The following is a 22,495-nucleotide window of genomic DNA, read 5'->3' on the forward strand; positions in this document are numbered from 1 at the left end:
GTCTATATGACATATATTATATGACATATATAATTTCATTTCTTTACAATAGAGAAACAACATAGAGATGACACACTATTTTGGTTTCTAAGTAGAAGCTCCCTTTAAATAGTGGCATTTTTTTTCCAATACACTGTTTAGGTCAAGCTCCCACTTAAGTCACGTTTTTGTTTTCCTTATTGAGTCACATTTATTCACAATGTGTGCTTGTTTGTCTTTTTTTTCTTTAAAATTTCATGTCTTTTGTTGTGTCAGTATTCTTTCCTCTGCAGTTCAATCTGTTCATGTTCCTTCGAAAATTGACGGCCATCTGTTATTGGTCCGTGTGGCCTCACAGATGGTCCCACCTGCTAACCATCCTGTGACACCAGCAAAGGTATACAGTTTGAATTGAAAACAGTGTCTTTGAAGCTTTACAGAGTTAATCCAATCAGCTCGCAGAAGGCCTGGCATAAGCATTTCCAGTTCCTCTGCAGCTGGGTCCTTTGGTGGCCAAGGATAAGTTTGCGCCTCCGTACATGAGGGACGTCTGAACTTGGCACGGTCCCTGGGCTTCTCTTTGGACTGCTGCCTTCAAACCTCTGGTCCCACTGCCTGTGTGGAGAATTCTGGCTGAATACTGGACACTTTTCCCCTCTGACTCCCGCACAGTCCCAGCCTCCTGAGCGTTTGTGCCACTGCGGTGAATCTCGCTGTGAGACCCAGACATTTTCATGGGGTTGGAAAGGCTTTTCTGTTTTAATTCCTGTGCGAGTTCCACTGTAATTTCAATGGAGGAGGATGTTTGCGTGGAGCTGGGAGCGGTGGTTGTGGCAGGAGGGCTAACACTGCCAGGCATAACACCAGGCACCAGCACAACAGTCTCACATGGGGTTGAGGGAGGGTTGCTAATGGCCATCGCTGTCTTTCCAGCCAACACAGGGTGCCACTTAAGAAGTCCCCCTTTGTTCCGGTCACTTGTGTCTGCGTGCCCTGCCTCGCAGTCACATGCTTGAAGCGAGGGAATGATGGGCACGGAGCGGGTGCGCAGGGAGGGTGGCAGGAAGGTTGTTCCCTTATCCAGACGGGTGCAAGGGACCTCAGTCCATCCCTTCTTGGCTGCAAAGTGAGAGAGTGATGTCCTGCTGAGGAGGGCACCGACCCTTCCGCTGGCAGAATCACACCTTTAGGCAGAAGAAAGAATAGAAATGACAGGGTGAGAATTAAAGAGCAAGTCATTTATACTGTGACCTTTTCGTACCAGACACTCATTTCCTAAGATGAATTAAAGAGATGAGTAATATAGAATGTGGAGATAAACCTGCTTTTGTGCTTTTTACCCTTTTCATTCCTCCCGTCGTTTCATACACCTCTTCCACAGAAGCAACCTTCTTGTACCGAAATGATAATTATTTAGGTATTGTTTTTTCATAATCTTTGTGTAATTATTTATAATCCTCAGCATGAGCAGCCTGTATTATTGCTGCATGGATGTTTAACTGAAAAATCCCTTCTCTCATGAATGCCTTATCAGAGATTTAGGGCTTTAGCAATACAGCTGCTGGATTCATGACCCTGGCCTGTGTAAGTATTCAGAAAAAAGAAGCCTTTTTGGACTTACACGTGTATTTTAATTTAGATTTTCTGACATGAGACTTATTCTGCAGTCTCACTGAACACACCTTGTCTGACAGGCTTATACTATAATGTGACAGTTGGGGTGAATGTAGGTGTACTAATAGGTGTGAGAGTCTTGGCATATATGTTTGCATGATAATGCACTCTGCAGTCAAACATCTCAAAAGAGTGAAGTATTACAGCGCCGACAGGCTTGAAATGCATCATTTTCAGTCTGAAAATAATACAGGAGAGCTGGGGAAAGTTATCCAGAGCTAAGTGGGTACGTTTTGATATGCGTAGAATGTGCACAAGAGCTAATATTGTTACTGAAGACTCAATTCACATTTGGAATCACCCCAGCAAAGCCTTAGGAGACAGCCAGTTTTATTGTCAGCCTTCAGAGACTGTTTGTAGCATAACCAAGTTTAAATAATTGAATTACTTTTCCCACTCCTCCCTCGGTATTAGAAAGGAGGAGATGCAAGCTGGAGGTAAATCCGGCAGATTAAAACATATCTAAAAATAACTTCCATAGCAAATTTGCCTTCAATTCCGTACTCATCTTCGATGGGTAAATATGTGTTTTGACAGTGGATAATGAATCTGACAATACTCAGCTGGGGATTTGTTGTCACAAAATGGAAAACATGGAGGGGGTATTCTCATGTTTGTTTGCTGTTCTTGCCTCTTTTTTCAACACTGTCTACGGCGCGCGTCACTCCGTGCCTCCATCTTTCCTTCACTGCACCTAAAACATCACCTCTGCACAATCTTCTTTCTTTCCTCACTTTCCCTCCCTCGTTCTCTCACTCTCCCATCCACCTCCTGTTTCTCATTTCCAGAGATGAGAGGGTGTATCCATGGCAACAAGGAAGAGGTGGGGGCTGCAAGAGGAGGAGGAGGAGGAGGAGGAGGAGGAGGAGGAGGGGGCTGTGAGCTTGGTAGCTTGGTGTTGTATGTCTGATAAGTCTCGAAATAGGTCATTTCAGCCTCCTGGAGGCCAGTGAAAGCCATACTCGGCTGATGGATCTGCGAGGGAATTATCAATGACTAATGAGATCTAAACTGTTTAACTATACAAATGCAATCTTATCCCCAGGAAGATGAGAAGCCCCCTTATTTCATCTCTTCTCCTAAACACTTGAAAAAGCGTGTGTTAGATTTAATTGCCTATAGCTTACAGATTTTGCCTTTATGATTTTAAAAAAGAATTCTCATTAGTTTCTTCATGAGTTAGTTAGTTTGTTATTTTCTCATGTGTTTGAGCACATGAATGAGTATTTGTGTGAAGGAGGGCAACTGCTATGCTCCTGGTGGATCCCTCTGCACAACCATTTGAAAGAACTGCTGAGCTCCATGGAGCTTTGTTTAAAAATGTAAATTATGGAAATAGGTCACATAAAGAGTTTGGCAGCTTGCAGTGTATCTTACAAGTCACTGTAATGCTCAATCAGGTTGGCATGCTAATAGGAACATTGCTAGGCACTTTTAAGTGTGTGGAATGCACGAGGGACACTACCGCTTTAATGACAGGCGTTTTTAATAACAGTGCCATTGCTCAAGTTGTACACACTGACAGCAAATTAGGCTGTTTCTGAGTCATATGCTAAATAGGACTTCCTTACTCAAGCTTCAAGACACTCCCGTCTGAGTCTGTAAATAAAACCTAAAATTATTCAATGTTTTCAGTGTTACTTTTTTAAGTGGGGATGCCTGTGGAGCTGCTTGACATTATGCATTATTCTACTTAGGAAAACAAGCACCTCAATGAGGAGTGATAAGATAAATATTTCCCAGCTCTGGTAGATGTTAAGCAACAACCAATCTTATTTATAATCTCCAAATCTTTCGGGCAAACGGAAAAGTTTTAATGGATGTGAAAAAATGTGCAACTTTGTCTTTGCATGGATCATCTCTTCCCTACTTGAGGAAACTGGATGAACACTCCTCTTTGATAACAAATGTGTCAGAGAAGATTTCACATCAGGATATTTTTTTGAACCCATGCCAGCGGAGAGTATCATACTGTAGACTACTTGTAAAATGTTTAAGTTACTTTAAGCCCCCAGATATCCATCTGGTGAGAGGTGGCTTCCTGCGAAGTCCTTCCTGCTTTTCTCCTGAAACATTGCTGGTAGCTGTGCTTCACTCATGATAGCCATGAAAATAGGGCAACTTGCTGTCTTTCCTCGACATCAGAATGAGCATAAGGAGAAATGTGTAAATGCCTCAAATGAATCTTTTGGAAATGGTATTATTTTTCTAGAAAGCTGCCCAATGTGGGTCTGTGTTCAGTTTGTGACAGAAAATGAAATACTTTCTTTGATATACTGTAAAAACCATGAAGCTTTCACATAATGTTCGCTCATTTGCCAAAATCAAACCATTCCGGACATCTTGAAAATCATTGAACTTGTGTATCATCTGTTAATTAGCTTTGGCGCTGTCGTTGTATTTCTAACCCTGATAAAACCATTGCAGATAAAAACACATTTTCATTCACAGCAGCAGCCCAGTGGCAAGTGAAGGGAGGATTACACACAGACTCATATCTTGCACTGTCCCAGTATCAGGATACGGCTGGGATCAAGTGTGTTCTCCAAATTAATTGTGACAGTCCCGGTAGAAGGAGGGCACTGCAGATTTCATTTATTTGTCTGGATCAGATTTCATAAGCCAGTTCACGGATTTGAACTGTGAGAATTTCAGTCATAAACTCATTCCTCCCAAAATTATCCCTCTGCCACTCCTACTTAACCTCAGTTAGTCTGGGGGTCTGTATCACTGAACTGTCTATTTGACCTCAGTGTGGAGAGATTTTCCTCTGTGAGGCTCAGATAAACATGACAAAACAAAACAAACAAAAATACAGAAAATATTTCACCTTCCTATGGACTCCATATCTGTTGACTCATCCTCCTGCAAGTGTTTGTACACATGGCCGGCCACTCTGGATCCATCGATGAGGTTTGTTGATATTTTGTGTTTTCCTCTGGAAATGGGTGGGGTCCTGAAGTAATTGTTCTCCCTTCTTTGTTGGGCAGGACTGAGCGAAAGGGAACTACTCCTGTAACCAGATTGGAAAACAATTATGGGGATGAACATCAGTGATTTAACACAACAGCCCACACAATGCTCACTAATCCACTGTAACATCTTTATCTCATTGTTTCTGTTCATTCATGTAAAATTGACTGTGACCTTTCTGTTCGATATTCGAGAGGAAAAAGCATAAATTTAAACCTTGAATACATGAATGACCGTGGCACTGTGTTCAAAGCATCAGGCTGGGTTATCATAATCATATGAAAAGAATAGTAATTTATTGGTAAGCAATACAATTTACATCAATCATTAGTTTGTCATGGTTCAATCAAAGAGAGGAGAGAAGAATTAGAAGATCACTGAGGCTGTACTTAGGCACAGTGGTGCTTTGATCTAAATGCTAACATTGTCATGCTAACAGGCTTACAGTGACAATGCTAACATGCTGATAATTAGCAGGTATTAATCCAAGTATTGGACAAACAAACATTTTGACCTTTCACCTATTTCGGCTAGAAGTCAAGGGATCACCAAAAGGATAACAATTCATCAATGATGGGAACATGAAATGTAGTGGCACTAGAGGACAAGTCAGAGGATCACAATGTTGATGGAGTAACCGTAATCGTTAACAGAAATGTCATAACCTTTGCAGATCATAAAGCAGAGTATTGTGCAAACCTTTACCTGCTTGTGGTGCTACAGCTACCTCCGTGTTCACCATAAGCATACCTGACCAATGATCTTTTTGCCCCAGTCCATCAAGCCAAGCAGTCCTTAGATGCCCTTCTGTAAGTATTGTAGTAATTCTGCCATTCTGTCTTTCAGACCGATTACACAGTGCACCTCCTCCCCACAACAACTATGACCTGTGTAATATCCTGGGAAACCTGTCAAAAGGTTTCCATCAACCATCTGCCGACTTTACTCAACTACCACCAGGGTCTAGACTCTGGGGGATCCTGTCCTGTCTCTTATCCTCTTAAGGGCCTGTGACTTATGATGACTCAAAAATGTTAACCTTTTGGTGGCACTAGAGGTAAAATAAGTTTTGATGAATCCTCTGGGATCCATCCTTCCCATACTCCAAGGTGCATAGCTGTGGGTGGGCCAATCAGAAGGCTTAATTTTTTGCTGGATCATCCTGTGAATAGCAGTCAATGAATAATTTTTCAATTATCTGACTATACAACCAATAAAAATGAACAACTCTTGTTTCTTTCTTCTTGTTTACCATATGATGACGATGATAGGACAGATTTTTTTGGCAGTGCATTGCTTAAATTTGTCACAAAAAGATGTCGTAAGGAGCAGGAGGAAAATCATTTTATTACAAGTTCAGCTGCCACTCAGCCACCATTCTCACCTTTCTCTCTTCAACAAGTGCCAAGTAGTAACAACATGTCGGTGACTGCTAATTCAACCTTTTCCCCAAACAGCAGCCGTATGTGACTTAGCACTTGATTCTCCAACAACGACATCCACCCTTCCATGCCAAAGCACAGCACAGGTACCTGAAGCCAATTGGATTTTATGCTGATGTTGCTGCTTCTGCCATCTGTGTGTGCGTGCTTGTGTGTGTGTGTGTGTGTGTGTGTGTGTGTGTGCATGAATATGTGCAGGTGTGTAGTTTATGTAGCTGTTGTGCCAGGCTATGTTCAAGTGTCATTTTTTACCGTTACTGAGCATGTTAGTGCCGGTTTACCTCTATCCATATACTTGATTAATGATGCTGATGCGTCTGTTAGCTCTGTGTGCGTGTGTGTGTGTGTGTGTGTGTGTGTGTGTGTGTGTGTGTGTGGGTGTGTGTGTGTGTGTGTGTGTGTGTGTGTGTGTGTGTGTGTGTGTGTGTGTTAATATGTGGCTGCTACGCCACGTTATGTGATGTTGTTAATGTTTGTCTTGGTGCCTGTAACATTACCCCTGGTGATGTATATGGCTTGTATGATTAAACTGTGGTGCATTCAGGCAAGTATAGTTGTAATGGCATAGCTTGTCCTTAAACTGAACTCCCTCTTTCTTTTTAATTTATGCAGTAAACTAGTCCAGTAGACGTCTAGTTATTAATTGAAAGCCGACTGAAACACCGTGCAAATATATGCAGCACAATTTCCAAATGTCCATGGCGGTGGAACAATTAGCATGGCTAATGTTGGCTCTAGTCTTGGCCAGCATTAGCTTTTGTATCGACTGATGTTGTAAAAAGTTGATAAATGATGAATAAAGCTGAATTATGTCTGTTTTGTTGGCTATTTGTGTTTTTTTTGTCATTAGGATTACCTGAAAGCAGGAATCATTAAATTCTGCTTTTGTCAACAAATCAGCATACTGTTGTAACTTTTGAATGTTGAATGTTAAAGGTCGAACTGAAAGGCAGCTGCTTATCCAAAAATGTGTCTGATTTCAACAGGAATGTCCAGTCATGAGAATAATCCTGCACATATTTTAATACGTTTCTCACTGTTTGTGTTTTAATTGCTCGAAACCACTGAAAGACGATGACATGTGACAAAGGTCCTGGATCTGTCATATGAACATATCAGATACTGTCCTTCACTTAACCAGCAGGGTACTCCTTGCAATACTGAGTATGTTCCCATTCAGCATGAGAATAAAAACTCAAGGCCACTGCCTTGACTTGAGCACATTGATTAGCCTTCAATACTGCAATTTCCTCATAATCCAACAATGACATAATTGAAAAAAATGACTGATGAATGGCTCTGTGATTGATTTAGTAAGTGTTATTTCTGTCAGAATTTGCTGGCAAAGCAACAAGAAAGAGTGAGTGAACGAAGTTGTGCTGGTCAGTTTATTCAGTATCTATCAAATGTGAAAATGATTGATGTATAATGATCGATTTGTGTGATTTCTGTACTTGGATATGTTTAGCAAGCACTATGAAATGTAAAGAAAAAAAACAGAGTCCTATATTTTGAAGGTAAACTCACCATATAGGTATTGGTTGAAAAGCAGGCTATGTGTTTGTCTAATTTATGAGGTATATATTTTCTTTATGGTTCTAGCAAAAAACTTGTTCAGCAGATAAAGTAAGCATTCAAGCAGGTAAATCAATCTGCACATACCCATAACCTGTGATAACGTCCATGATGCACAGGTAACCTTTTGAGGCATATTGATGGCCTATATTGACATGTTTTTATGGGGCATTTCTCTTTATAGCTCGCAATGTTCTCCAGTTTCTCAGGTCAATAGCTGAAAGCATCTCAACATCATCCATCACAGTCTGGTTCTCACCCCCGCCTCCACCTACTCTGAGAACAAGCTGAACAGATGATTGACTGTCAGTTGCTCTCCATGAAGCACCTACATGAGACTATGGAGAATAAAAAGCCAGGACGAGTTGCCAGTGTCCCTGTAGCAACACATGGCAACCTTTTGAAAAAAAAAAAAAAAAAAAAAATTCCTCTGTGACACAGCAGCGGTCCATTAAAACAAAGAACAACTGCTGCTCGGCAGGGATTTTCACTAAAGTTGTTATCATAGTTAACCAGGCATCCACAAACTGTGCCTGTATAGACACAACCTGTAAGTTTCTCACTATGTCCCCAAACATAGCTGCCTGTAATCACTTCATGTGCTGTACAGTATGTCCTTACTACAGTACATAATGCTGAAAGCTTGTCTAACTCAAATAGCAACAGCACTTAAATAATAAATACATATCTAGAGCCTTATGCATAGACAATATGGTCTCATTTGTATCCTGACATACAGTACAGTACAGTTACAAAACTCTTTCAGTGTTGATTGTGATTAAGACACCATCAAAATCAAGTGAAAAACAGACATTTACCAGCATTCAAACGATTCTAGTGATTTACCAACATTGAGTGCAAAAGGTGCTCGGAGACATAAAGAGCGAGTTCCCTGCATGTTTGCATGGTGTGAATGTCATTAATTGTCAGAGTGTGTCTGCATCCACATCAACAGAACAAATGAAGTATTTCTGTAAACATCCCAAATGGGGCTATTGTTGCATGCTCTATACACACACCCTTGTGTTCTTCTGAAGGATTTGATATGGCAGCATTAGATACTGACTGCTGTGATCACAAAGCGCAACCACTTCAGAAATCCCTTGTAGCAAAAATGTTAATTTCTGTTTGGATCTACTGTCATTTGAAGGATAGCGTGAAAAGAATTTGGCTAAATCAATGTTAAACTCTGCACATTAAAATTCCCTTTTCTTCTCTTTTCTATGCACTTTTCCCCATCCGAGAGCATGTAGTAATTTCAGGATCTGCCTGTGCACACATTTTATCTCTTTGCACAGTTTACTGGACATGCATGTAAATAAAGACATCTGCTCTCCCAAATATTTTGAGGCAATCTCCGTTTTCATTTTAATAAACTAGATGAATCAATAAACCTCCTCTAAAATGTCTGAATCTGACTAGGGATATGAATAAAGGCAATATACTATATAATACTTGCTCCTACTTATAATCACCCTAAATCTTCCTATAAATGTTTATAAATGATCTGTTTATCATTTTGAGGTCTTTATATTCTACCATATTGCAGGTTGATTACATTTCTTACTTGGCGGCCTCTTATATCTGGATCTGGGCAGAGTGAAAGATATGAAACGGGGCTGGAAATAAGAGGATGCCAAATTTTCACCTGAAGCGTTTTCCCTTTAGACAGCGCTCTGGTGCCACATTGCCTCCCTTAACAGACGATCCATGGGAACTGCAGCTCTGCAAAAAAGAAGAGGAGTAGAGTAAGTAGTAAGTAAGTGATTAAATATATACATATTTGTGGCTTCAGGAATATGGCTTAACTTTTTATCCCTGTTGCAGTAATGATCAAAATAAAAATAAGATTGTGCAGATGCACGAAGATAGAGTATGTAGGGCAAAACAGGAAAAACGCTGTGGGTATAATACATAATGGCAGGAATATGTGGATTAGTAGCAGCTGTCCCCACTTAGGTTAAAGTCCCCTGGCAGGGTGAGGATGTTCTGTCACTGATGTATCCCCCCATAGTCAGACAGAGTGTCTTTAATTACACTTTACATTTTAAACTGCAGATTAGGAGGGGATGCTTTGTGAATAAACTCCACACTGGCCCTCACAGCACTCCGGTTGCACTCGAGAATTAATCCCACACAAGATTACATTAATGGTTTTCTAAAGAATTTCCCCCCTCAATTCTTTCCCTTTATTCTTATCAAAATTAACACCATTATCTTACAACAAGCCACAGACAGCGCCTTGGCACAGCGACCATGAATGCCCCAAGAACCCCCCTGTGAAATACTAAATTGTGAGATAATTCTGTTATTCCTGTTACAGTACTTCCTGCGCTGCCCTTTCTCTGTCTGATTGTACATCATTAAAGCAATTGCATGTGACTTAGAGCAGGCTCAGGGTTCTCATGCCTGATAAGCCTCTTTTTCTCCTTTACACCCCTGACTCCCAGAGGGAGCTGTTACTGCTGTTGACTAGTTGTGCAAGAAAATAGGATAATTTCTGGCCACCCTCTCATATACCCTGCGGGTGCAGAACGTCTCACTTTCTGGAACAATTACCATGGCAAACTTTCCTAGAGGATGATATCTGTGTCAGGGGATAAAATAAATAGCTTGTGGCAGACAATGGCAGACCTGCATGGTGTAAACCCATTTCACTTGTTCCCTCCTATCTCACTTTTGCTTTGTTTTATGCCACTTGTGAACGCCCCGGATAAACACAATTCTATGTGGATTTATTTCAAGAGGAGACAGGAGGATACAGGGGCCTGCATGGAAAATCTATCAATATGTTGACTACCAGTTACATTACAAAGAGAAGAGCAAACCAATGCATTCAGAGCAGCATTAATCCTGCTTGGATTACTATCAAATCACAGGTCTTGAACTGTGCATAATGGGATATTTGACCATTCCTCAAGAAGGATAGTGCATAGGCAGACAGCACAAATCACCACCAAATGTAGTTTACTGCTCAAACTGAAGCAATGTCTATATGCCAAAACAAGATCATTTAGGCTCTACCTGATAACAAAATGTTATAAAAGCTGTTTTAGAATTGTACACCAACATGTTAGTGTAGAGTTTGCAACAGCTGACAGCATTATCAATTTTCAAGCAGCAATAGCCTGTCATTTTGTTAATCATGAAGATACCTACAGAAGCTTTCATATCATCCCCTCTGCTGTCACTACACTTGCAATACAAGTGGCTAATAATCCTCCCACATTTCCTGTTCATATTGGCACACTGGATAATTCTCTGATGGCATTGCGCCTTCTGTTTTGTATATCTCGACTTCAAGGGACATACTTTCATCCACACGAACCTGAGACTGTTTCAAACTTCCATTTCATTTTGAAATACTCAAAAGGAAAGTAGGCAGTAAATTCACTAATTGCCTGCCCAATCTCTTTTTAGTTAAACCCTTCAGTTGGGGTTTTAAATATTTGAATTGCACAAACTGCACTCAAAAATAGTTAATGATCCTCTACTTAAATGATTCTGCTGCAGCTTTTTATACATTTGACGACATTCTCATAAAACCATCTGAGGTAGATGTTTTCTTGGTTCAGGTCTCCAGGATACTATGTTTGAGAACATATGACCCCAGAGTATTGCAAAATTGACGTTGATGTAACAGAACATAAGCAGATTTCGCATAACAATATCTGTCTGGATTTTTGACTGTTCTGTAGCCTTCAACATGATCTATTCCCATGAAGTATTCATACAGTATGCTCACCTCTAGCTCCAAATCATTCCTGAGGGTGACTCAGTCTCTTCTTAGAATAAAGTTAGACTAGTTAGTTACCACCACCTCAGCTCTCTGCTGATGGGAAATTAGTTTTTGTATCTTGTCTTAGCGGTCTGGGTGCCCTTATTCCTTCATGTTGGTGCACGTCTGTTTCAGTGCAGTGTGTCTCGTGGGTGTAAACCCTCTCTCTTTTCATTTGAAACACAATTTTATCCCAGCAGAGGTGTTGATTTAATTCACCAAGGTGGTGAAAGGTGTTTAACTATAAAACAAAATTTCTTCTTTGGTTTTCCTTCCTTAAAAAGTGCCTTGAAAGCATTCGTACTATCATATATAACTCTCAACTGTTAAAATGTCTGAGCTCTTACAGCTAAGTACAGGAGCAAACACTACAGTATGAGTAGCGCGTGCAATTCCAATGGCTATTCAAACACAGATGGAGGGAGCATATGCACAGGGATGTTTCCAGATGCACAAATATGCATAGGTATTCACAGTCACAGACGGAACATATGCATGGAAATATGTACAAATGATGCATGTGGCAGGGCAGGTGCACATAAGAGTCAGAGACAGTAGTTCAGAGCTGTAAAGTACACGTATGCACTGGGTGCATGTGGCTATTTAAAAAAAGAAGAAGCTTTTGTAACCTTTTAGGAGGCTCTTGCTTGGAGCATTGCTGCAGAAATCATTGTGTAACAGTGATGTCAGCATATACAGTGTAAGTCCTTCCACTACGACTCAACAGACCTTGAGGGAAAGTGTCTTAAGCTATAATGCCATGGTCCAGGGCACTGACATATTGTTTGGGACATTACAGACACGCTAGCAGTGCATCAGTTTATCACAGTGATGGTATGGAAGACGTTGACCAAAATGGACTTCAGTTTCATCCTTCCCTCTGCACCTGCCCAGACAGAGTCAGCCTTTTGTTTCCAGCTCACTGCGCTCATCCTCCACCTTATTGCCTCAAAAACACATATGTGCACACACACACACACACACACACACACACACACACACACACACACACACACACACACACACACACACACACACACACACACACACACACACACACACACACACACACACTGTGTTTTGAGCCTCTTTAAGAACACTATGCTCTATTCTTCCTTGCAGAGTGTTTCCATTTTTTTCTAACTCATCCTCAGTAGAAAACCCAGAGAACTTAAAGGGCTGCACCACCCACAGCACATGTCCTCTCCCTAGATGCTTGCAAAGCTGGGGGAGTGGGTGGAGAAAAGCAGTGGTCTAGGGTCTCTGTGTCAAATCTGTGGAAAAATAGGTTTCACTTGTTAATCTTTCTCTGGCCTGTACAGCTCATGCCCCCTCCTGGGTGCTTATAGCCAGCGATCTTTCACATCTCACCTTAAGCTTCCCTCACGCTGTTCTATTATAGCTTGTGTTTCTGTGTTGTGGTGTTATTATTACTGTCTTTTACTTTTGTCTTTTCCTTCCCCTTGGTTTCCTCCCTGTGTCCACCGCTGAAAGCATTTTGTGGCTTGAAGCACGGCTTCACACCATGGTGAGCCCTCATATATTCCTGTCACCACATTCGCTCAGTCATGGTGTTAATATAATAGCCTGCCATTGTGCTATGGGACAATGGACCTGCATCTGACTAAAATACATTAAACTGGGCTCTGAGGTACTGAGATTGGTTAGATGTCGGTGGAACTTTGTGGACTCCTTACAGTTACATTGCAACACTTGATGTTTTTGAGTACAGCGTTATGAAGTTGTATGTGCAGGGGTGAAATTATGTGCTGCTTTTTGCATTTTGAATTTTGCATATTTGAATTTGTTCTTGCTTATTTCAATTTAACGGCTACAACATTTATATTTAATGTTCCACCACTTCTCAACTGTCAACAGCTCAAAGCCATAATTTCAAATGACACCCTCAAAAAGCTTTGAGATTGTGCCAACTGCAGTTCCGTGGGTGGGGCTAGTGGCTCGAGGGGTGTTTGTTTCAGTGGGTGACACTAGACACTGTTGCATTATTAAAGAGCCTCAGTCAGAGGCTACATTTGGCAAAGTGCTAGCACAGAAAAAGAAATGGAACAAGGCTGAACCTGAAGTAAGAATTTCAGACAACAAATGCAACCACATCTAAAACACCAGACTCAAAGATTCACTGTTTTTTTTTCAAATTTGAGATGCATCATATGAGTAATCACTGAACTGTGCTCTCTACCTTTACACACACAAATTTGAGGTGAAATCATGCAAATGAAAAAAGAAGAAAAGACGAAGAGGCAAGTAATCTAGCAAAATGCCTACTATACCTACCACTATATCTACTATATTAGGAATACAATATTTTTCCTTTTTTCTGGTTTTGTTACTAATATTATTGCTTTTATTGTTTTTTTATTAACAGGAGTGATAGTAGTGACAGTAGCAGTCATCAGTAGCAATGGTTTTATTATTATTATTATTGATTATTAATGCTGGTAGCTATAATTATTGCCATTGTTTTATTGTTATTACTCCTGTAATTTATAATTATTTCAATAACAGACATTATCATTATGTGATCTTTTTTAAATTATTTCTTTCTACTTATGACATTACTATATTATTACTGTATATCACTGTTGTTGCTGTTGCTATATATATATATATGGCTTTTCTTGCTATTTGAAGAGACTGAAAAGCCTTTTACTCTTACTGAGGAAGAAAAGGATCATATTGCAATCTCCAGTAACAACAGACAACATTATCTTAAAATCAGGACATGAATAAGAAAGAAAAGAAAAAATAAAGAAAATCATGCCAATGGCAGATTATGTGAACAACTGTAAATGTCGTCGATTGACATGTACTGTAGGATATCTTTACTTATCTTTTTAGAATTCTTAAGGGTCAGTTATAGCAGGAAATGTTCACATCTGCGCTATAAACAGCTGGTTCACATTAGCACCACATTAGCACAATAGGAGAAAGTTGGATTTAACTTCTTCATACAATGACGGAAAGCGGCACACAAAAAAATCTTCAACACAAAAATAACATGTTATTAAGAAGACAAAGAAATGGACCAGCAAATAATAAATTAACATAACGTGTGACCACTTTCCAACACCATACAAAGAGGATGCATTCAGGGAAGTGCTAATGCGCTTTGGCGATTGCACTCCTTTGATGAGACCTTTACAAGAGTGCATTAGGCAGCAATTACCCCAGGAATCTGTGGAGACCATCAGCCTTATCGGTGACATCTACATCCTACACCTGCTCTGCCATGAATGTCTGGGTCAGCTCTCGCTCTCCTGCAGCACCTGCCACTGGCTGTATTGGCTTGTAATTCATTTGTGAGCAGCTTTTTCTTTTGTGCTTACACCCTGTCGTCTCTTTTTCACGCTTTTTTTTCTATTGTGGGAAATAGCTGCCCAATCAGATTTCTCTCCTTTGGCTCATGGGGTTTCTATCCAGAATGTCTAAGTATTATGTTTAATCATTAATCAATAATTCAATCATATAACTTCATATTTCTTTTCATTCCTAAACTGATTGTGGGTTCCTTTTTTTTTTTTTTAACTCTGCTCCAAAAAATACAAAAAAGTGACTTGGAAGGCAGTGTGAAAATACAGTTTTGGGGATTCGGAGTAGTGAGGGCCACAAGCAAAGTGCCATTTAACATTACTTGTCTACTATATAGTACTGCTGCTGTGCTTGCATGGTGAATTCAAGATCCCTGACATGCCACAGATTAGAATTTCAAATCTGCAGTTCGTCCTGGTGATCTGTCATTGTGAACATGACAAGTACATTTTCTCCCTATATAACACATGAGGCACTTATATTAAAACCGTAATTGCCCAGTGTCTCTCGACCCATGTCAGATATGAATGTGAACAAAAGGCTTGAGCCAGTAGAAAGATTATTAAGACATATATCATATATCATCTTGTCAAGCATTCTGTTTCGCAGTACTTTTCAGTAAGATGATATTGTAAAGATGATAAGGACTGGAAATAAATCAATAATAGATTAAGACTTGCCTTTTGGAGTTGTAGACTATATTGAGGCCTAGGTGCAGATTTGGACATGAGGCCAGAGGCGTTGATGCTGCAGTCTCTCAAGTTGCGGCCATCAGAGAAATGAGCCTGGAGTTTTTCTCTATGTCTCCTGGAGAAAACAGAAAGAGGGAGAAAATCCAATATTATACTTCCACAATTTTTCCTATTTCCCTTCCTATTTGAGGCGGCTGTGGCTCAGGAAGATCATTGTTCGATCCCCAGCTCCTCCAGTCCACATGTTGAAGTGTCCTTGGGCAAGATACTGAACCCCAAATTGCTCCTGATGGCTGCACCAGCAGTGTGTGAGTGTGTGTGAATGTGCATTAGACTCGGTCCTGATGAGCAGGTTGGCATCTTGTATACCAGCCTCTGCCATCAGCGTATGAATGTGTGTGTGAATGGGTGAATGTTGATATGTATTGTAAAGCACTTTAAGTGGTTGAAAGACTAGAAAAGCACTATAAGTGCAGTCCCTTTAGAATAGAATAGATTTATTTGACACAAGCAATACATAGGATTTTAAAAAAGCAAATACATATGTCAGCACTTGTCAGGGATAAAATGAAAAAGTCCAGGACTTATTTCCATCGTTGTCCCTGTTGTAGTAGCTGTCCGAGTGGTGACCGGCATCTGTCACGGTGCCCCACAGGCTACAAAATGAGGGGCTGTGGGGTTTTGTCCCTCATCACTTACACCATAAAGAAATTTAAATGTGATCTTCTTATGTCCAGTATGAACAGGATTAATGATTACAGCAAGCAAAACCTTTTTCAGTGTTCATATGGGCACCTGACTGTACACGTACACTTTAATCTAGAACGTCAGATGGTTTAAATACAAAAAAATTAAAACGTAATTAAAAAGCAACAATATTTGCCTGAGACAGAAACAGACAGAAACAGAAAAGACGACTATGGTGGTACAGTTGGCTATAAAATGTCTGGCAGTATTTTCTATTTGCAACGGTCGAAACATTAGCTGTCTTTAGTCCAGTCGTTGACTTCTATGACTCTCTTACACACACACGCACACACACACACACACACACACACACACACACACACACACACACACACACACACACACACACACACACAAACACGCACACACACACACACGCACACACACACATGCACACACGCACACACACACACACACACACACGCGCACACACACACGCACACACACACACTTAATAGAAATGGTTGGTGATCATTTTTATTGACCTGTTACCTTTTATTCCTGACACCCACTTTACTGTATGTGTGTAAAAACAGGCACATACATCAAATACATTACATGAGCCTTGAGATGAGCCCTGCCATTAAAACTGTCACAGTTGTCTACTGTATGCTGGCAAATATTTACAACTATACATTTTAGGTATATGTATATTGAAAATGTGACAATGAACAAATGTACATTTTTAAGAGGGACTTTTTGATTTGTCTTAACGGTGAAACTGCAAGACTTGACAACATTGTCAAATGCTGGAAATGTATGAGTGTCTTGAAAGGTCAGGGTGACAAAATTCGCAGCAACCAATTTGCATCTTTCAGAGTTGTAACTGAAGGCTTGATGGTGGTGAACAGGGCTGGAAAAGTGCTACGAAAATAGCATTAGGAGAGAAGATGTCTTTGCACAAGTGAAAATTGAATCAAGTCAATGTACCGTGAAACGAACACTACATGCTCTTGTGGTAATAGTCCCGGAAAAGACAAAGATTTTCCAGAAATCTCACCAGAGACACTGGAGTCTAGATCTTTACTTTAATGAAAAGGAAAGATAAACTATATAGAAAACCAGAGCTTATAATGGTGGTTTAATGGACGGGCAACGTATGTATGATTAGTTCAAACAATGAAGGGAACATTTTGCTAGCAACTAAAGCAGATTTCCAGTTATCCAGCATCATAAATACCTTTTTATATTTTTTCAATCTTTTCCCTTAATCACAAAAAAGCTAAACGTGCCATAGAAAAAGCAATCTAACTATGCTAAACATGAGAGTGTTCCTTCATTTTGGATTAAACTTTGATTGGATTAAAAATGTATTGATGCTTAAGACTTTTGGATTAAATGTTAATTTACCATTAAATGTTCATTATTTAAACACTAGGTTGCTAAACTCCCTCTGAAGCCAAGTCCTGTTGTAGTGTTCCTGAGTAAAGGACGAAGCAAAGGGAAGCAAAACGAGTGACGACTGAACACCTGGTTCTCTGAGAGCACAATGAAATGAATTACAACTTCAAAGAACCTGTTCAGTAATACTGTATAATATAGTACAATACATATTATCTAATAAAGTTAATTTCATACTCCAATCCAAGATAATCAGCAACAGTTGGTGGATATTAGGCAGGCATCAGCACTATTTTGATATGCAGTCTTTCATATCTTGCTTGATTATTAAATGTAACAACCACATATAATTAACTAGGCTTTGATTTTCTTTTCTTTGGGTCTTTAAAGATGTAGAAGTAGCTCTCTTATCTCCAACTCCTCTATATAGTCTTCAGACAATATAAGGAATGCAACTGCGCTAATCGTCTCTGTGAAGTGCTGACACAAAGGAAATGTTGGGTCTTTACTGGCGAGCAGAATAAACCAAATCATTTGCAATGAGAAAACTATCTATCTTGGTGACGCTGTCAAACCACATTTGGAGACAAGAGATTAGGTTTGACAAGAACTGGACCATTTCCTGTGCATTCATACAACCACTGAGCTGGAGCTCTCTGGTCAAGCTGACTGATACTGCACTACCTTAGAACTCTACTTTAAGGTACCAAAAATAAAACCTGATATTGTTTATCAAGACGTATTCAATTAACACAAACCACATTAATGCCCCCCTTTACACTCTGCCGTTACTTCTTTTTCTTACATGAGTATCTGTCCCAAATGCATTCTGCACAGTTTAGATTCGATGCCTTGCTAAAGCATCCTCTAGATGACTCACACTTAGAATTTCATTGGGCTCCGTGCCATGATAGTAAAGTGCTCTTTCTGCACAGCCGGGGGCATACTCCGCTAATGTGGTGCTGGCTGGCATCACTTACTTGTTTCGGCGGTAGAGAGCCATACATGCCACTCCAAGAAGACAGATCCCTGAGGCAATGCTGAAGATGGACAGCACCTGCCTCTGGTAGGTGTCACCACTCTCTGTGGAGGAGAGAAAACAGTTAAGGCCATTGAATTTCTACTCTGACAAAAAGGATATGGGTTGTGGCTGTGATTGAGCTAGGAGGGAGAGATGTATCACAAATTAACATACTGAACACACAAAAATGTGGACGGAAGTACACACAAAGACATCCACCCACAACGTGAATTAGCATAAAGCAACCATTGCTGCTGTCAGTAAATGTCAGTGTTTGAGCACGGGATAGGGACATGGCAGACACAGGCATGGCTCAGTGACATGTGCTAACTGAAGTGTGATAATCATTTCGTTCAGACAAACCCAGCAGGCGTACCGATGGACTGTCTGCACAGCGGGGGCCACACTGAGTGTGTGTGCCTGTATGTGTGTCATCATTCGGAGACTGATGGCGACAGGGAATTAGCAGCAAATGAATGCTCCCGGAGTTTCCTGTCAGACCCCTGCACATCACCAACAGAGGCTTAAGGTCACAAGCAGCTGGGACAAGTAGCAGTTGATCCCAGCAGATATGTGTTTGACTGAGCAGCTGGAATGTGGAGCAGCACTACTTACCATAGTGCATGGTGCGGGGTGAAGGCAAGGCGGTGCATGCACTGGCTTATCAGAAAAACTCTCACAACTAACTGTGCAGTGGTCAAAACAAACACAATAAAGCTGTACGTCCAGAAACTGCAACATGGTATGTAACTAATCCACTGACATTGCACTGTGGTGAGTTGGAGCGACTTCTCCTTTCCACTGTCACCCACGACCTTGAACATAACCTCCTGTGACATGACTCAATCACTCAAAAACAATAATTCCCCCAGGTCTGATCTCACCACCTTGACAACTGCAGGAAAAGTGCAGAAAACATCATCGCAACCTGTTCATGACCTTTGAGGGCTTGTCTGTGGCTTTTTAGGCTGTCAACAGAGAACTGTCCTGGGAGGTCTTCTTCATCCATGCTTGTCTGCCCAGGTTTATCAACTTCCTGCAACTCTTGTTTTAGGGGCAGAGAGCTTCCTACGTTCAAAGCTCGCACAGGGGCGCAACCAAGAATTTCGCTCTTTTTTCTTTTATTCCTCTGCATTACATCAGTGCTGTATCAACACATTTACAGGATGGTGTAACTGAGTTCAAACCAGCAGGGAAACCTTTTTAATAATAGAATGCTTCTGGCAAAATGTTAAAGATAACATCAGAACACGTCCTGGAGTTACAATATGTAGACAAATATATACATCAGAGTTTCAAACTGCCCACTCAGCTCCTGTGAAGAGGAAGGAGGACAGATTTAAAATGAAATGGAGCAGGTCTAAAGAAATGCTGCAGCAGTTGCAAGCTGTGAGACACTACTGCACATTTAATGCTGGCTAAATAACAAATTATTATCCATGTACCAATACGGTATATTGATTTGATGAATCAAAAATTGCTGTGATACATATGCATATGATCATATATTGGCTTTTGTGTTGTAATGACAAAAATGGTTGTAAATTAGGATTAATATACTTTAGTTGTTTTTGTTTTTGCTGGCGTGTTGTCATCTTGAAAAGAGACTGTGATTTACTAGCTTAAGACTTAATGTGAATTCAAGCCTGACTGGTTTCATTTGTGATTGACGATTACAGTATTTAAGGATATTAAAAAGTTAATGCTCAAAATGATCAAATATACCATTTATACATACCATTTTTTCTGTTATTTAACCTCCATTGATTTTCTTTTTTATATATGTGCCAGCATATAAGATAATGTATACAGTATGTGTGATAAGCCAATATCAGCTCTGTGATTTGCCTGTCAAGTTCTATTGTGCACTGTGGAACTGATTGCTAATATAATTTTTCTGAGTGGTGGAAATGCCCAGAAGTTGTTGACTCGCAGATTCTTGACCCGTTCTGTAATTCATCAGAAACACAGCAGTGGAATGTCTTCTAGCTGTACTTTACAAATGAACCAGATGAGTCGCCTCTGTTCTTTGTTTATAAGTAATGTATCACTAGAATATCTGTGCCCCTGTAAACCCTCTTGCTTTTATCATCAGTGAAATGACCTCTCAACAGTTGCATGTGTGAAATATATGGAGAAAATCTTCCCCTGCTGCTGCGTCATCAGCGCTCATGTGGAGCACCACCTGAGACTAGCCATTTTTGGATAGATGAAATAGGGTTCTTAAAAAAAAAAAAAATCTGAACATAAAAACAGCTGTCTACAAAGCTCTGTTGAATGGCTGCAAGGAAAAACCAACATGCAGTGTGTACATAAAACCATTACAGGCCTTTCATGCCCAATGCCTACAAGGCATTCTTGAAATTAGATGCATGAGCATGTTGGAAAATGGAACGAACCGAACAGCCTCAGCTATATTGGCTAAGCCATGTCGTATTGACACAAGGACAAGACAATCCCATAAGGCCAGCTATGCTATATAGGAACCATTCCACACATGACAAGAAAAACACTGTAATGAAGACTATGCATGCAAGTATCCATGACAAAATGGGGTAAACAGACTGAAATACATCAGAGCAAACTAGTGAGATACACAGAATGTAAGAAAATCAAAAGTCAGCTTTGCAGTATTCTGACTGTCTCAGATGCAGACTGTCACATGTTGGTCTTATATAACAACTATCGAAAGATTCACTGCTGAAGCTCAAGAGGAAGTCATAATGGAACACAATGAATAAGCAAGTGAGCATGCATAGTGCTAAGCTGAATGCCAAAAAAAATAAAAAATCTGAGATTCTGTCTGTCATCTATCCAGCTATCAATCGATCAATTCTGTTCTCATTTTCTCTAATGCATCCGCCCACCTGCAGTATCATTCTGAACTAATTTAGTCCCCAGATTAAAGTCACTGAACTGAGGAATGTTGTGCGCAGACTTCTCTTTCAGAGTCTCTTCTCCTTCTTCCTATTTCCTGAAGCAAGCGTGTGATATGACGGTGGCTCATGGAACCATGTTAATGGAAAACTTCACAACACGCAATGTTGGTTTTTTATATGCACAAAAGGAAGCCATAGAGCGAGGAAAAGATGGCAAGAACAAGAAAATGAAAAAGAGTATGAATGTGGAGCCTGTGTGTGTGTGTGTGTGTGTGTGTGTGTGTGTTTGCGGGGGGGGGGGGGGGGGGGGGCTTTATATTATATTTCTATTGCTACTGGTGGACTTTTTGCACTATTTCAGATTCATTCTTTTTCAAAGAGATAGAAATTGATAAAAATGGGTGTGCTTTATAACTGGATAATACTTTTTGCATACATAATGTAATAGAATTAGAAAGTGCTGCTAAAATGACTATACACACATATAGCACGAGGTAGACACACATTCACCCATGCGATCTGTCTTTATTGCTCTATCCTCATTACATCACTCCTCTCTTATGGTACTGTTCTTCATGCAGACAGAACACACCTAATTCACTACCACAGTGTTTCCATGGCGACTGGCCCACATTAATTTTCCAAGGTGAGCGGCCTTGTTGTGATGGATTGTGTGTTTTGTATGGTATTTCACAGACGCAAGGCACATGAAAGATCGAGCATGCCACACATTCAGTGAAAAGTTGTCTTACCCATGAACTCGATCCCAAGTTCATCCGCTGTTCCGTTCAGGTCCAGGTAGCAAGAGAAAAAGGGAAGGAACGGATAAACAGAGAGAGAGGGAGAGAAGGAGAGAGGGAGAGAGAACAGTTACAACATGATGCGCCTCTGTCTTACACAGAATCCATTTTAGGCAGAGACACATGCTGCAGCTTGACCATAAATTTGTTTTGACGGCTTTTTTCTGACATGTCTCTCCCTTGTGCACCAGGTAATGAGGCAGCCAGCCCCAGATGCTTGGTATGCTCTCCCGTGATACACTCTGAATTCTGAATTCACACTGC

The 22,495-nt window shown here is 40.4% G+C and overlaps 1 protein-coding gene across 1 annotated transcript in view; it reads right to left on the reverse strand.

The window, feature by feature from the left end:
* Window positions 1-430: 430 nt before the first annotated feature.
* nrg3b (neuregulin 3b) overlaps window positions 431-22,495 on the reverse strand; it is a 196,633-nt gene continuing 174,568 nt past the window's right edge. Inside the window, 6 exon segments of the mRNA XM_062442237.1 lie at window positions 431-1,163; window positions 4,484-4,666; window positions 9,292-9,368; window positions 15,432-15,558; window positions 18,512-18,614; window positions 22,184-22,210. Of these exon segments, the coding sequence (XP_062298221.1) occupies window positions 431-1,163; window positions 4,484-4,666; window positions 9,292-9,368; window positions 15,432-15,558; window positions 18,512-18,614; window positions 22,184-22,210 (1,250 nt within the window).

The sequence above is a fragment of the Scomber scombrus genome, chromosome 21 (genome assembly GCF_963691925.1).
Source record: "Scomber scombrus chromosome 21, fScoSco1.1, whole genome shotgun sequence".
Lineage (NCBI taxonomy): Eukaryota > Metazoa > Chordata > Actinopteri > Scombriformes > Scombridae > Scomber > Scomber scombrus.